Raw genomic sequence first — 15,891 nt, 5'->3', positions numbered from 1 at the left:
CTGGCTTAAGGAAAAGCATTTGGTACTATAGAAATTAAGTGAAGATCAGCTAACCTGCTGGAGCATCACAGGCTGGAAACCTGAATGTCCTGGCAGATGCCTTCATTTTGGGAACGGAGCAGGTGGCAGTCCCCCAAAGTCGTCATGGTCTTTCTCATGTAGCAGGAAGTGGCACTGCTGCCCTGGATACAAACATCCTAAGAGAGAAGTGAATGAGGTAGTAGGTGACTCCACGGTAGTAAATGCTTGAACACAATTGATACTGTGAGTCTTGGAGTGCAAGGTAGCAATATGAGTCCTTTGGAAAGAATATCATTGTTTCCAATGAAAGAGGTAATACCTACCTATGATTAAGTCCTTTAAAAAAAACCCCAAAACTCAAACAAACCCCCACACACATCAAACCCAGGAGACTTACACAGGCATTGCTTTGCAGCGTTCAAAACTGTTCTTCTGGAGACTTTTTGCTAATGGGTGCTCCAAAACCCAGACTGATTAAATATCTGATCCACCTTCCGTCATCTTATAAACAGGGAATGGCTACTGTGAAAATTAGCTGACCCCGGAGGATCCAGGATGAAAATTCACATGTAAAACAGATTTTCTCCCCTTTTATTGTTGCTTAGAGCAATAATATGAGAGTCCACAGTAAGGTCCTCATTTCCAGCCATGTGCATAGTGTGACAAGTACAATGAGGTGGCTTATGGCAGACGGTACTTTATGGTAAATGCTGCATTGGAACTAGGATTGCCCGTATCTCTAATGCTGAAACAAGGGAAAAACTATCTTCATGCTCCATAATGCAGAGCATGCACCCATGCAGTTTTAGCTCCTTATTTTCTCCTGCCAGTTTATTGTGGGCCATGGTAACTATCTATATTATATGTCTGTTCTTGTTTGCATCCCTGGGAGATGCAGTGGATATATCGACAGTAGGATTTTTTTCCAAATTCCTTTGCCTTTGTTCTGTTCTCAATGCAGCCCACTTAAATCATCTTGCTGTACTGTTGAGTCTTACAACTTCTTCAAGAGATTTTTTTTTTTTGCTGGGCGCACCCATAATAAACAAGGAGTTCTACCTTGTAGTCCCAGAGCAGTTTTGTTCCCTCAAAACATTGGTCTGCATCTGCCCATATAAATCACCTTACTTTTGTCCCTAATCTGTCTTAATATCTCCAGGCAACCAAAAGACTGGCCTTTCATCTGTCTTGAACTCTCGAGAGTTACTCAACAGTTGCACAAAGCTTTTTTTCTTCCTCCTGCAGTGAAGATAGTATTGCTGAGTTAGGAGTGTGTAATGGGCCAGGCTTTTCACTTTTGCCAGGGGCTATGTGGTGGCCTGAAGATGGAGAGAGATGTTCCTTGCTGCATTTGGCGTGGAGGCCTGTGAGTCTTTTGCTCCTTCAGGCCTTTTAGGGTTCTTATTGTCCCACAAGGACTTTCTTCCCCAGCTTTTCTGTCCCTCTGCTGTGTGGCCAGGCAGATACTGTGTGATATACAGAGCCAATGTGGACAGTAGCCCTAAAAGATAGTGGAAAGAAATGGAGCTAACACATTATGTCTGATTTTCTTGCTCCTTTGTCACAGACCATCATGGATTTAACAGTTCGTCATAACTAAAAAGTTACCCTTCTAATCCTAGTTGGGGGGGGGGGGGGGGTGGTGGTTCTGAATGTTTCAAGAGAGATGTCAGATTTACCTACCACCTCCCAGTTTGGTTTGGGGATTGTAATCTCAAGATTTGTGATTACAGTAAGGTAGGATCCTCAGATTTATTCCATAGCTTGATGTCCTCTTATCCTGGAAATGAAGCTGTGCCGAATGAAATATTTTCATCAGTGTTTTCTTTCCAAGATGTGCAGCTTGATTTTAAAGATAAATGCTTGTCATTGGGGCAGACAATGTGCTAGGTTTAAGTTCACTTCGCAAAACTTTTTTATTGGAGTGGCTCGTGTAACTTGTTAACATGCAAGAAATTATTAAGTTTTCACTTCCTCCACTCCCATTTCCTGTTTGGATGTTGAAAGGAAGCCCTGATTGCCTATTTATGATTAGCCAGCAACCCAGAGTGAACTTAATCCTGTGGGTTTGCGTGGTGCTTGCCTATGCAGATACTGCCTCTCTCAAGAGAGGGCTGCCGAGTCTCACGTTTCGTGGTGGGAGTGGTAAACAATCTGCTCTTCTTTCCGTGAATTCATGGCCTGCCTTCTGAGAACAGAGGTGACGCCTGGCCTGCCAGCGCATGGGAGACGAGGCTGAAACGGTGGTGGATGCTGCGAGAGAGAAGGGAGGCGTGAGGGGGGGTTTTCCAGTCTTGCTTGCCCAGGAGATGGCACTGTGCAATAGTGGGAATTTTACCTGCAGTATTAGTGGTGTGACCGGATCGTAGTTGTTTGAGACGTGACAGATGAGTGAGGTTCTCGAGTCAGTAAGAGCAGAGTGGCTTGTATTTCTTTTAGGATGCCTCAGCGCTCTTTTCTGTGTAAAATGCAACACGCTGCATGTGCTGTAGGCAGGTTGGGTTTAAATCTGCTTTGCACCCCTGTGTTAGGGAACTGACCCTCGTGCATACTCTAGTGCAGTCAGGATCAGAACTGGGTTTGTGGGTGAAATTAATCTGGCCGTGAATGAAGCAACGATGCCTTTGGAGCACCCTTACTTCCAAGGCTTTTGTGCAAGTCCTTTATCCCCCTTGATAATTCCCAGACCTACTGACAAAGAAGCCAAAACAAAGAGCTATATACGTGTAGTACGCACAAGAAAATTATCTGTTCTGCATGCAGTGTGCTATGCTCCTGTTAGAGCACTGGTTGGTTTGGTTTAATGCTTGTATATAAAACACACACAGCTTTTTTTAAGGAACCTCTGACCCCACCTGTTGATGCCTGATCTGACTGGTCCTGCCAAGTGCAGGCCAGTGCAGCTGAGACAAATCTAGAAAATCTTCCTGGTCTTCCTTTTTTTAATGTTGATAAGTTGAGAATATTTCTATTTCTACCTCTAATAACAACCTGAGATTGGGAGCACATACAGATCTGTGGGACATTCTGATCTTGGAATGGGTATACTACTTTACAAAATCTTAGGCAAGCTGATTAACCTTCTTAGTTTAATTCTCAAAAAGGTGAAGAGCAGTAACACTTTCTTAACACAGAGGTGTTACAAATACGTTCATGATGTACCTTTAAAGCAAGAAATATTATGTGAACACTAAATACTTTTGTTATTAATCAGATCTTCAGTGGCCTATACATCTGTAACAAAGGCTTCTTAGCAAACGCATGCCCTTTGAAATAGCCCGACCCTTTCCACTTTTTCAGAGACATTAATAGTTTCCTGGCTCAGTGTTTTAGGAAATGTCGTCATAGTCTGGAGGAACCAATAAAAACATAAGTCACCTATTTTGTCTGATCATTTTATGCCAGGATATTTGAGGCTGGAAGCTGTGGAGGGGTAGGAGGGGACTGCTCCATTTGTGTGGGTGGAAGATGTAAAAGTTTTAATACTGTTTTAGTATAACTTTGCGTATTAAGACTCCAGACCTGTGTGAGAAATAGTATTTTCTGAGTTCACAGGCAGGAGGTCTAGATAGTTTTAGCAACTATTTAACTAGTTTTTCCCCTTCCTAAGCCATTTATTGATTCAGTGCCTGATGAAAGGGATGTTGTCTTTGAAGAAGAGTATTTTGATGGTATCAGGCTTACATTGTTCTCTAAGAGAGGCAAGAGAGCTCTTAAGAAAGGGCAGTGCCTTAAAACAAGTGTCAGTAAATGATTATGGAAATACAATTGGTGGGACAGTAGCTTATTGTGTATGGTCAATGCAGACTGTTTCCCACTAGTAGAAAATGCAGTTATTTAAATTAAGGAACTACTGTATGAAATCTCAGTACAAAGCATCATTACATGACATTGTGAAAAGCAAACCATGAGTGTCTGTAACAGATATCCAGAGAATGCTCTGTTCTCTCTTATAAAAGCCAGCATTTACGATGGGCCGAACCCTGCCACCCCTACATGGTTCTGATTCTCTCTTTTCTAAGGTAAAGGCTCCAGCAAGCATGTTAGTGAGTTCTGACTGCGATCTCAGGTCTGTGGAGACCAAACATGCATGCCAGTTTTTCCCCTACTGTGCTGTTTCCTCCTGCAAGCTTCAAAGGCCCCTCAGAGGTGGGGAGATCTGTGGTGGTGTTAACTTACACTTGGTTGCATGGAGCTGGAAAAGACAGCCAGACCCCGTTTGTGCTCTGCCTCTTCCCAGAGCATCCTCCAGAGAGAACCAAAGTTTTTGCCTGGTTTTGGGAGGTCATGGACTGTATTTTCTCTTCTGTATTCCATCAGCATTGGAGACCAGTCTAATGTTTGTCAGCAGTCTAGAGAAACTGAAGGATAACGCTTACTTCATCCTGCACAGCTATCTTTTTGGAAATGAACTGCGGCACCAAAAGAGACAACCACCACCACCACTGCAAGCTGCACCATAATGTATTATGCAGACTCTTCCCCTCCTCACCCGCCCCTCAAACTAGCAAAATTGAACATGGTTTCTTTTCAGCTTCTGCTGTAGCCTCAGACGGAGCTGATGTTCAGCTGTTATTCTCAAAGAATTCAAACTGTGTTTATGCCGCGGTTCAGGTACTGCAGGCCCCCATTAAAACAAAATCCCTGAGGATTTCAGAAAAATGCAAAAAGAGGGTATGGATCCTGAGTTAGCTTGAGCAGAGTCCAGTCCAAAGGGCACGTTGCTACTGATCTGCTGCTTTTACGTTTTACGAGTCCAACATGGAGTTACCACAAGAGTTATAGAGGCGACCCACGCCCCACAAATGAACCTTGATGTTAACTCACGCCATACATCTGTCCCTTGTGTTTTTGGGTGACTTTTCTCTCCACCCCTCAATGTAATGTGCCATATGCTGGTTCTCATTCTTTCTCCCACCCAAGCTGAGTGTGTATGCATCAGCCTCGTGGCAGAGGTGCTGTGCCCTGCTGCTTTCCACTCATGCTCACCACTGGGAGGTGTTGCGTTCAGATTAGCGACAGTGGCTTCCCCTTTGTACTTGTCAGGATCTCATATCCTTTTCTTCTTTGTGTGTACATTTTGTCAGGTCAAGCCTAGATTTGTCACTGTGTGCTCTGCCATGAGATACCCCTTTCCGAGATTCCCTCTTAAACTGGAGCTGGATCTGTGTACAGAGGAGTCTCCTGGGTGTCAGGATCCCTGAGCACTGGGTGACACCAGGGTTGTTGCTCAGTCTCAGAGCACAATGTGCGGTCTCCAAAGCCTTTAAATGTCTTGAGAACAGCCGAGTTGAGGCACATTTGCTTTCCCAAGGTAACACCATTGGAGTCCTGAAGAAAGATGTGCATCGAGCAGGATGTGTAGGTGAAGGGGTGAGTACAACATTTTTATTGTTGTTGCTTATCCCCACAACAAATTCAGAAAAAAGTGGCGGTGTCAGGTGCTCCTACCAACTACTCTGGGGCTCCTGAGTAGCAAGGCTCCCCTTCCGACTGCTGTCTGCCATGCTCTGATTTCATCTCAGTCAAGGGGGTGTAGGCCTCAGGGAAGGAGAAGTTTGGCTTTTTCTCTCATCCCTGCTTCTTAGATTGTCGGGGTTTGGGGAAGGAAGAGCTCTTCTCAGTTACGTACTTAGTTCAGTCATTTGCAAATGGGAGCTTTCTGGTTTTTATTGATGTGCGATTAAACTGTCATGAGCTGTGCATGTACCTGTACTTTTAAAATAAATATCCCGCTCTCTCATCCAGCAAAAGAAATGTGACCTCAACAAGAACCAGATTTAAAAACAACACTATCATTTTTAATCCTCAATTTACGCCCTGCTCCCCTCAGGGTTTTGATGATGGCTGGAATTTCTTCATTGACTGTAGGGGGTTTTTTAAAAAAAAAAAGAAAAAAACAGCGAAACTCTCACAAACCAGAAACTATCCAGTCCCACCCAAAGAGATTTAATGAAATTGAAACTGTAGAGAAGATGAGGGCAAGCTATTCCTTACACTGTATTTATATTCTTGTGTCCTAACACACCAGCATACCTAACGTAGCAGTCATGTGAAAATGCATCTGACCTGTTCTGTTAGGCTGAATACCCTGCAGTCTTGGTGTTTACAGCAGATACAAGGAAAAGGCCTTGTCTTCAGACGTGTCCGTGCAGGGCCTAGAACACTCTTGGCTCTACGTAAGAAATAATAATAATAAGGCCAAAACCTCTCTGCCAGCTAGTGAAATGAAAATGCTGTACTTCACAGCTATGTCATTGGAGAATTATATTTCATTAGAGCTGATATTAAAAACCCTGATGTCAGTTGTGAAATGTGGCTGACTTCAAATTTGCAAAACACATAGGAAATTTTTTCGTAATGTGTTGTCACTTTAGAAGTCTGGCAGTCTTTTAGGTTCTCTCATAAAACTTTAAGCTCTCAGAAGGGGAAAACCCCAAGGCTGTTTCCCCCAAACTTTAAAAGCTTTGCTTCCACTAGCAAATGCCATTTTTATAAATTATGTGCAAGTAACATTCTGGTTGCTTCAAACAGCAGCAGTTGTTAGGACTTTCAGATTGGAGAACTGGATCAAGTAGTCGTGAGAAATAATGTATTCTAGACTTTTAAATTAGAGCTTTTTAAAAGTCAGTGAGCAGGGTAGACAATGGAAGTCCCAACTATTACTGGTTATTAAATGCAAAAAAATCCCCTGTTCTGTTGCCTTTTTTTCCTTCCCTTTTTGTGGCTTACAGACTTGCGTTACTGGAAAGGAATATGTGCACAGCAGTTGCGTTGAATTGCTTCCAACAGGTCACTGAGCTGCAGAACAGTTTCCACGTTAACCTTGTTTTCATAAAATCCTGAAGTACTTGTAAATCAAGCTGTTGTCCATCTTAGCCGCGGTAAAGACATGAGGGGTATATGCATGTGTCAATTCTTCAAAGTTTCACACTTGTATGACTTTTTTAAAGGGGAAAAAAATCTAATTAGTTCTTATTTTTGCTCGCTAGACAATATTTAAATGTCCAATACAGTATGTGAGTAAGCTTACTTCTGTTACAGTTAGATTTGTTGTAGGAGATGGTAAATAATACTTCATTCTAGGCAGGTTTTTCCAGTTTGGGTTTTTGCTCAGATGTGGAGAATTCGTGAACATAGACACATTGTCATTTGCTAATAGAAATTATGGTTAAACAAGCAAATACAAACTTTTTGTGGCCTGAAGATGTACTAATGACTAGACGTGTGTCCTCTTCTGCTTGGGTACCTCCAACTCTGCAGTAACCTCAGCTTCACACTGTGCTCCCTGTTGAAACCTCCACTAGGCAATAGCCAGTGTCTGATGCATCCAGTCAGAAGCAACATTGGTGCTGTACCACCAAATAAGACTTATCATGGCAGAGTTCACCTGGTTTGGTGTTTTTTTTTCCGCACACACTCTGATTATAATCTCCTTTCTTTGCACTGATTTCTCACCAAATTTTTAGGAGCTTACTATCTTCAGGACTTCCCTCTCTTTTTTCAAATTGGCCAGCAGTGATAAGGCACAATGACTGATAGATAGTTGTAAAAGATATCATTCAAGCCTTTCATTAGGAAGAAGTCTCCAGTCAACCTCGTAAAACCATGCTTACAGGTCTATCCAATTGTGCATAGCATTTCTTACAAATTCACTGTGGTTAATGGCATTACAGTGGTGAATCTTAGCAATGTGACGGCTGTTAGGCAGGGCTGAAATGCCAGTTAATCCCTGACCAGGCAGATTCAGCTGTTTCACTTTGAATTTGTCAGCTGATTTGTGTGAGCAGGCCGTTGCCTCTTTGGTGAGGGAAAGGAGTGGGATGCTTGCGTGAGGGTTAGATCAGCCTGTGGGATCAGGGTCTGCTTAAGGGAGTTTGTATTTATCAGCAGGTTCCAAGGCAGGTGGAAACGACGGTTTGGATCAGAAGAGGTCCCTGAAGTGTGTGTCTCTTCAGCTTGTTAACTTCATGCACTCAGGGACTGTAAAATCAGGGACAAACCCACCTTTTTTTTTTTGTGTGTGGTAAAAATAGAAAAGACATTGAAACACTGTCTGTAAACAGAAAACATTCCCAGCTTTTATGGATATGTGGTCAGCCGGCTCTTGCTTGTTCCCTTATAAGCAATGTTCTTAAATGGACGAAGTTGCTACTATTTTGGGTCAGTGTGTGTGTGTTTTCTCTTACAGTTGCCATGGCACTGGTAAGACAGATATGTTCTGTAGTTGTGTCTGTCCTCTTATAATATGTGAATTTTTATTTTCAGCGCTGTATTTGCAGCATAAGAGTGCTTGCAGTATTTTTCCATACCTCACTGAAGTTGCCCCTGTTGGAGTTACTGCACTCAATTATTTCTCATTTGTCATATAGTGGTCTGTTTTACATGCCCACCTTTGTGTCTATTAGAGTTAGTAGCTCCTAGGGCCTTTGTATTTTGGGTATTTTGCAGCTTAGTGGATACTTAAGGTTAGAGACATTATGTCATGGTTGCAATCTTAAATAAACATAAACCATAGAACCTAATCTAGCAGGGTTTTATACAACTGAATACACTTGGCTGAGCTACAGCTTATCTTCTAAGGAGGTGGCCAATATTGATTTAAACCCTTCAGGTGATGGAGACTCTTAACAAAGATTAACTATACAAGTTATAGCTAATAAGTTGTTACTAAGCTCTGTCACTGTTAAAAAATGTAGTTTTACTTAAAATAAAGCGCAGCAAAACAGCAGCAGCAGTGACCATAGCCAAAATCAACCATTTCTCTCTGGTTTGTTTGTTTGTTTGTTTGTTTTTTCTTTTTCTCTCCCTATAGTGAGATTTTCATCATGCTGGTTGAAATCAAATAGCTCAGTACTTCAGCTTCTACTTTTCGCTATGACAGAAATAACATTAGGGAAGTCTGAAAGGTTTCCCAAGTAAATGTCACAATTTGGAGCATGTTGGAATATCTAGAAGTGAGTCAAGGGTAGAGCAGCCCAAGACACACTGACACCAGTGTTGAGCCCCAGCTTTCTCTTGCTATGGGTTCCCATTACTTTAATGACATCTATAGTTGGTTCATTGAGAATCAGACAGTTTTTCTGGCTGACATTAGTCTGCTTACCACAGCAGAAATTGTAGGGAGGTGCCTGGAGGTGTCTTAAGGCTGTCTTACTCTTACCCCTACGTGCAGGATTCAGGTGGAATATAGTATTGAAGGAAGCAAGAGTTTTACAGCAATTTTTTTAATGTAGGATTTTTCTGTTGCTGTTTTATGTTTAGCCAGACCAAGTAAAGCAAACCTGTTTTGCCTTTGCATCTCTTTGTGTTGCTTTTTGGGGTTTTTTGTTTGTGAAGTCATATCCCTAAGAGTTGCCGGTGGCTCTTGTTGAAGTCACTGGGAACACTGGAAATATGGATCAGCTTTGGAGGACACGGTGAAAAGGGAAGAAGCCCACAGTTACCAAAACAGACTTGGGTGATGCTGAGTCAGCAGAGGGCTGGAGACCGATTCATCAAGTTCATTAGCTGCGGATGTAAGAAAAATGCAGAAGCATTATCTGCTGCTGCAGAATGCCGGTTATGAGAATAACAAAAACTCAGTTGCCCCTTTCAGTTACAGCAGTGACAGACCCAGAGGTTGGATTGGGGGTGATACCAATTGACTGTCCTTTTCACAGGGTCTCCAAAATTTCATCAAGGGAGAAGGGGACACAAAAACTCCACCCCTCTATTTAGTTTAAATTTGTACCTTGCTGGACAGTGTTTAGGGCCTCTGAATTAAAAATAGTTACAAATGGAACTGCTGCTTTCAGTTGTTTCCTTAACCTTGCTAACCTGTAGTTATCCCTCAGTGGTCACGTGGGCAGAGAAGTCTGCAATAACCCCTTCACACTTGGCCAACCAAAGCTATTTAAAGAAGAGGGAGCTAGTGTTTTCTGTCACGCCTATTTTCCTTGGTATGCCCTCATGGGTTGTTTTCTTTTAAGGTATTATGAGCTGAACAGAAGAGAGTGTTTTTCCCTAGATACCTATACAACAGTTATGGTTCTACATATGAGATGTTGGTTTTCTGAGCATCAATACAATCAATTATCATTCAAGTTAGTAGGAACTTGACTGAGAGTAAGAATCGACCCAAGCTCAGTCACAGCAGAGGCAGATGGGTTGGTGTCCTTTTCTTGGATGAGCCATTTCTCATCGCAGATGTAATCTGAAAACTATTGTCATTGTTTTGTTCTTAATTTACATGCAGTTTATAAGCCAGTTCTTGTACTTGGTAAGAACATGCGGTCCTGGACCATTTTAAGTCTTTCAGGATTTAGGGTTTATTGCTGCTGTAAAATGCTTTCATAACAGCCTTCCTCCCATTGATTTTCTGCATTTATTTAATGCTTATTATTTTGAAATTTATAGGCATCCCTGCCATTTCCTGAAAAATTGTGAAACGGGCTTTCAAGTAATCAGTGTATTGTTTTCATTGAGAGGGATCCTTCTTAATCATCTGTTTTCTTTTCTTGGCTTGTATGTCTTATGGTGTGCTTTTTAAGTGATACATAATTATATTAAGTGGTATAGAAAACCAAGAACTCAATTAAGTTCAAGGGATATGCTATGAACAGACTCTGCATATAAAACAATACAATTACGTGCTGTCAATTAAGAGGTTAAATAAGTTTCCAACATAAGAAACAATGTCGAAAGGGTGCGAATTGCCTGAAGAAACTTGGGGCTGCCTCTTTCCAGGAGCCGCAGGTCAGCAAGGTAGCCCACCGTCATCTGGGTAAACCAGGTTATCGCATGGCACCCGAGACCCGTGGGGCTAACGCAGTATCATGCTGCTGCTGCTTGGTTGCTTACGTACGGCTCTCGGTGTCCCTGTGTTCCCAAATCTTGTCTTCTGAACTGTACCTTAAACAAAACGCTTTGCTTGATCCTAATGATATAGGTGGCATTTGGGACCGTGATGTAACTTTTTTAGCAGAATCTGTAGTCAGTGGTGGAAGCCAGAAGAGCATCAGACTGAAAGATGTTTTGGCTCTTCAGCTTTAAATAAATACTAACGTCAGCTCAGCTGAGCTCCCAGATTCACGTTTGGCAAAAGACAGCTTACATAAGCAGCAGTACTTTTCCCCATGCTCGGAAAGAATTGGTCGAAACACTTTACTATTCCCCACAAGTGCACCGGGCTGCTGTTGCGTGCAGTGCTCGGTCGGAAAGCAAAAATAACTTTTGGCAGGAGTGCGGTCGACCAGCCTGGATCTGTGTGCCTGTGTTGGCCAGGGAGGCCTGCCTGCTGCCCCGGCTGCCGTTCCTCCTCCTCTCCCAAGGTGATGTGCTAGACCAGCTGAAAGGATCCCGTGTGTCAAAGCTGGCTTGTGAGCTCTGGGTTAGGCCAGGCTGAAGGTACCCACGGTCAGCGTGAATGTTAAATGAGAGTTACCGCGTTCTTTGCCTGACAATAAACTAAAAGTTTAAAAAGACCACAGACAAATGCTTAATGCATTTCCTTCTGAAAAGAGGGATACTGGAATTTGGAAAATTCACCTTTGCTTTTAGCTGGAATTTTTTTTTTTCATGCTTTCTGTGAGGATTTTTTGGTCTGATCTCAGTGCCTCTGTTTGCATTTCTAATACAGATGCCTTTCATTCTTCTTCTAAATTATACCAAATGCTCAATAGGAAGAGCAGATGTTCACCAATTATAAAAAAAATTAAATAAATTGAAAAGGAAAAGAAACAGGGGTGGGTAGCAGTGCAGGGTATTTTAGTTGCCAGATCACTCTTTGGAGTTGCACAGGACTATTTATGGGATGTTTAGGGGAGGAACCAAAGGCAGGAAAAGAGAGGCGTTTAGGTGATTTGGGGAGGAACAAGTGTGGGAAAATGGAGGACTAAGGGCATAAAAAGGACCAGTCACATCTAAATACTTTGCTGGTCAGTACACTTGTCTGGCCATGCCCTGTGTATTGATCAGTCTGTCCTGTCATCTTAGGGAATTCCTTTCTTCCTTGGGGGCTCGTATGTCCAGGTGCCAGTAACTGGGGACGACTGGGATCCAGGGGTGGCTACTGGGGAAACCGAGTAAGCCCAGCTGCTGGAGAGATCTGTATCATCCATGTGTGTGGGCACGTGTGTATATATACATACACACACACAATAAGTACATGTGTATCTATAAAATACATATATTCTCACTAGTGGACTTCTTCCTACTCAGCCAGAAAGGGGCTGCGTGTTACCTGTGTGGCCGGTTGTGTATATCCATATATATGTGGTGTGCATGTGCGCTCGTGAGTGCGTGTACCTACTGAGAATACATTTTCAGCCTTGCTACTGGTTGCACCTGGGAGCAGGGAGCTGCAGCAGCCTCGCCTCCTTTGGGCTGTCAGATTGGGCCTATTCTCTTAATTCTTCTAACTCTCAAAATGTGCCTTCACATTTGGCTGTTGCACATAACGCTGCAATCAGTGTCTGAAATACAATGATGAGAGGATTAGTAATGTTAGAACACAACTTCCATCTCTTGGTGGACATGATTATAACAATTCATTGCAGAAAATGCAAATAAAATCTGCTATGAATGCCAAAGATTCTTAAAAAAACTTTTACAAAAATACTACTTATTTTTCAACTGGATACAACCACCTCGTTCCTTGATCGTTAGCCAATTTGGTTGGTTAGGATTTGCCTGGTGGCTAGTTTTTACTCACAACTGCTCTTGTAAAAGCATCTGTTAATCACGATTACTTTCCTTTGAATTTTTAAATCTAGTTTGGATGACCCATATACCACACATTTTTAAAGGTTAAAACCAAATGCGGTTCCCTTGCCCCTCTCCTCCCTTCTTCCTATCTCACCCTCCCTAAAAGAAGCTTTCAAAACAAGTTTCTAGCTTGACTTTTCTTCCATTTGAAAAACTTCTTGGCAGTTCAATTAGAAAAAAAAAAAAAAGACAGAAGAAACAGATTTGTATGGAGAAGATACAGCTACTTATTCAGGTGTCATGAAAGGGGAAATCTGGAGAGGCAAAAATAATTTAAGTTGGAATTTGGAGAAGCTAGCAATGGGGGGAGATGGATGAGTTCACATCTTTTAGTGAGCATTAGTGGCCAAGAATTTTTTATGTCTTAAGTAAAAGACAACACCCTGAAGAACGCTATGGTGGAGGAAACATGGAAGAAAGAGGGTTTTCATCATTACTTTAGGAGAAGGTAGTGTTGTTTGTAAAGTACTGAATTGATTTTAATGCCACACAAGATGAATTCACAATGCTTGCTTGCTCAGATCAGTTGAGGTGACTAAGTATTTTATAGTAACACACATTTTTTGAGGGCTTTGTATAAGTTCCTGTGTGAGAATGCTTTAGTGCAGGTCGGTCTGTTTAATAATATCCCATCAGGTGCTTATGTTAAATTTGGCTGCTACTTTTGAAGGGTTTTGATGATGGATTGCCTGGAATCTGTGAGACGTGACCTTTGGAATAATGTCAGTTTGAAGCCTGTCTTTACAGGCATAGTAAAAGTATTAAATTTGGTAACTGAAGCAGCATGTGCGATCCCATCGTTCAACTCAGTGGCTGTGTGAAGACCTCCATCTCATCATACCCTTTCTAGCATTTGTTTTCATTCTAGCAATGGAAGCTGGATTTGGAACATTGTTTTCATTGCAATTGAGAAATCCCTCCGGAGGGAGCCCTACAATAGCTTATTTAAGGGGTTAACTCCTTGTTATGTTAGTCAGCTCTCATTTAACTCTGATGGCTATCTGGGTTTGGGATTAGCAAGGCCACGACACCCTCTGGTGCATCAAATTGTTGTGAAAAGTGTGAGTGCAGAGTAAGGGCTGAGCTAATTACGATGCCCACTGCTCCTTAAACCTGCATCTGCTTCTTACGGAAATCTAGCCACTATGGGTTTTTTCAAAAAATATAATATGGCATGTATGTGCTTTAGCCTGATTTTACATATGATTAGTTTGATTTATGTTTTAGTCTTTTCTGGTTATCTTTTCCCAAATAGCCTGCGTAATTAGTAGTTGACTTGAGACAGTTCTGGGCTTTTGTGAATGCTGACTAGTATCAAAATTAAACCAGGCAGTACATCTGATAGGGCCAAGTGCTGAACTTTTGTTTTCTTCATATTCTACCTGAACTCTTCTGCCTTTAAAGTGTTAAAACCTGAGAAATTATAAACCCACTAGTGGCTTATTTGTTTTTAGTGTACATTTGATGTTAGTTGTCTCTCCAAAAGAGAGACAGCTTGACTCTGAAATAGAAGAACCCTGTTTTCGGGGCCAATAGTCAAGTGTTCTATTTTTTGCTGTAAAAGCCATAGAAAGAAACATCAAATTAAATATTTGCCTCTTTTTGGAAGCAAATGACCATTCAAAATCTGTAGTAAAATTATATTCATAAATTCTGTAACTATAGTTATAGGATTATTTAAATTTTGTTTATATTTTGCAGCTGCATATAAGGCCCTTTGAGGCAATTACAGCCATGTGTGTGAATTTAGGAATTTATTTAGTTTCACATTTGAGCTTTGAGTCTTTCAATTTAAGAAAGTTACCTGCTCAGCAAGATGGCCACCAGCTGGTGGTTGCAAACAGAATTTAGAGTTTGTACGTTTTGTTATCAAATGCACTTTAACCACCCGTTTTGATTTTTAGAGTGCTGCATGGAAAGTAGTGAGGTTAGATTTCATAGAATCATAGAATGGTTTGGGTTGGAAGGGACAAGTCTGGTTGTAGTCCGCAAAGAAACTGCAGACATAGCAGCATCTTGCTTGGTATTGCTACATTTAATTAATTTCCTCAATTTGTTGACCATTTCCTTTTTATTCCCACCAACCCTGCAGCATTTGAGTGCAAAGAGCTAGCTGAGATGATCAGTGCAACGCGAGAGGTGTTGGTCAACAAGGGTCAGATTTGGATGTCAGGGAGACTTTGTCTTTCTGTGCTCATTTGAAGACTATGGGACTGTGGATGTGATGAGGAAAAGCAGTCATCACATTTGTCTGTCTTCAATTCCTTCGAGTTCGTACCTCATGTAGAGAGTGAGCAGGTTTCACAAGTAGTCACAGAAACATGACAAACATACACCTCCTAACTGACATGGCATTTTCACTGGATTATGAAAGGCCTACTCCCTCTCTTGTCAGCTGGTTTTTTAGCTGGTAATTTGAGAGTGTCTGCTTTATTCCCTTCCATGTCTTACACCTTTCACCTTCCCTGTTCACATTTGGCAAATTAAAAAATAGCAGAGCCAGCTGGGTTTAGCAGAAGGCACGTGAACATCACTTGGCCATCTTCCAGCGTACTCTGAGGGATGTTTGCAGTAAACAGCCTGGAGAGACGAGCATTGCGTGTCACTGTTTGGATCAGTAGGACTTTAGGATGAAACGTGGTTTGATGTAAAACCTGTGTCCAGCAATTACATGCAGGCATGTTGCATACGGTTTTACTGAGGCAGAGATTTCTGTTGCTGATTTTATTTGGGTCTAGGTTGAAGAAGAAAAAAATATGCTGTGGGCTTCTCATGCTTTATTTAAGTTATGTAGAAATCAAATTGAGTCTTTTTTGGGGGGAGTTCAGATACCACCTGCTTTCATGATCTCTGTTCTTTTTGGAGCTTGCTGAGGCCAGTAACTTGATAAGGACATGAAGGCTTGCCAGCTGCACTGTGGGTGACTGTAGACTGGATGAGGGACTGGTGGCTGGCTCTTAACTTGGAGCTGCTGCAGACATCTACAGTGACTGCAGGATGGAAGCTATGGAAAGATGCTGCTCTCCAGTCTGCATCCTTGTTGTGGTTTTGCCCCAGCCGGCAGCTAAGCACCACACGCAGCTGCTCGCTCACTCTTACCCCCCTCAAGGGGATGGGAAAGAT

General features: G+C 42.0%; 2 protein-coding genes across 4 annotated transcripts in view; one reads left to right on the top strand and one right to left on the bottom strand.

Moving 5' to 3' along the window:
- The window catches only part of FILIP1L (filamin A interacting protein 1 like), a 159,662-nt gene extending 159,581 nt beyond the window's left edge, over window positions 1-81 (bottom strand). The window contains exon 1 of the mRNA XM_054827993.1: window positions 55-81. Within this exon, the coding sequence (XP_054683968.1) occupies window positions 55-66 (12 nt within the window). The 5' untranslated portion in view covers window positions 67-81. The remainder of the gene's footprint in view (window positions 1-54) is intronic.
- CMSS1 (cms1 ribosomal small subunit homolog) overlaps window positions 1-15,891 on the top strand; it is a 245,831-nt gene that overhangs the window by 163,239 nt on the left and 66,701 nt on the right. The gene's annotated exons all lie outside the window — the stretch shown is intronic.

This window comes from Grus americana, chromosome 1 (assembly GCF_028858705.1).
Source record: "Grus americana isolate bGruAme1 chromosome 1, bGruAme1.mat, whole genome shotgun sequence".
NCBI classification, from domain to species: Eukaryota; Metazoa; Chordata; class Aves; order Gruiformes; family Gruidae; genus Grus; species Grus americana.
The sequence above is the reverse complement of the archived record's forward strand: the minus strand, read 5'-3'. Positions and strand labels throughout refer to the sequence as shown.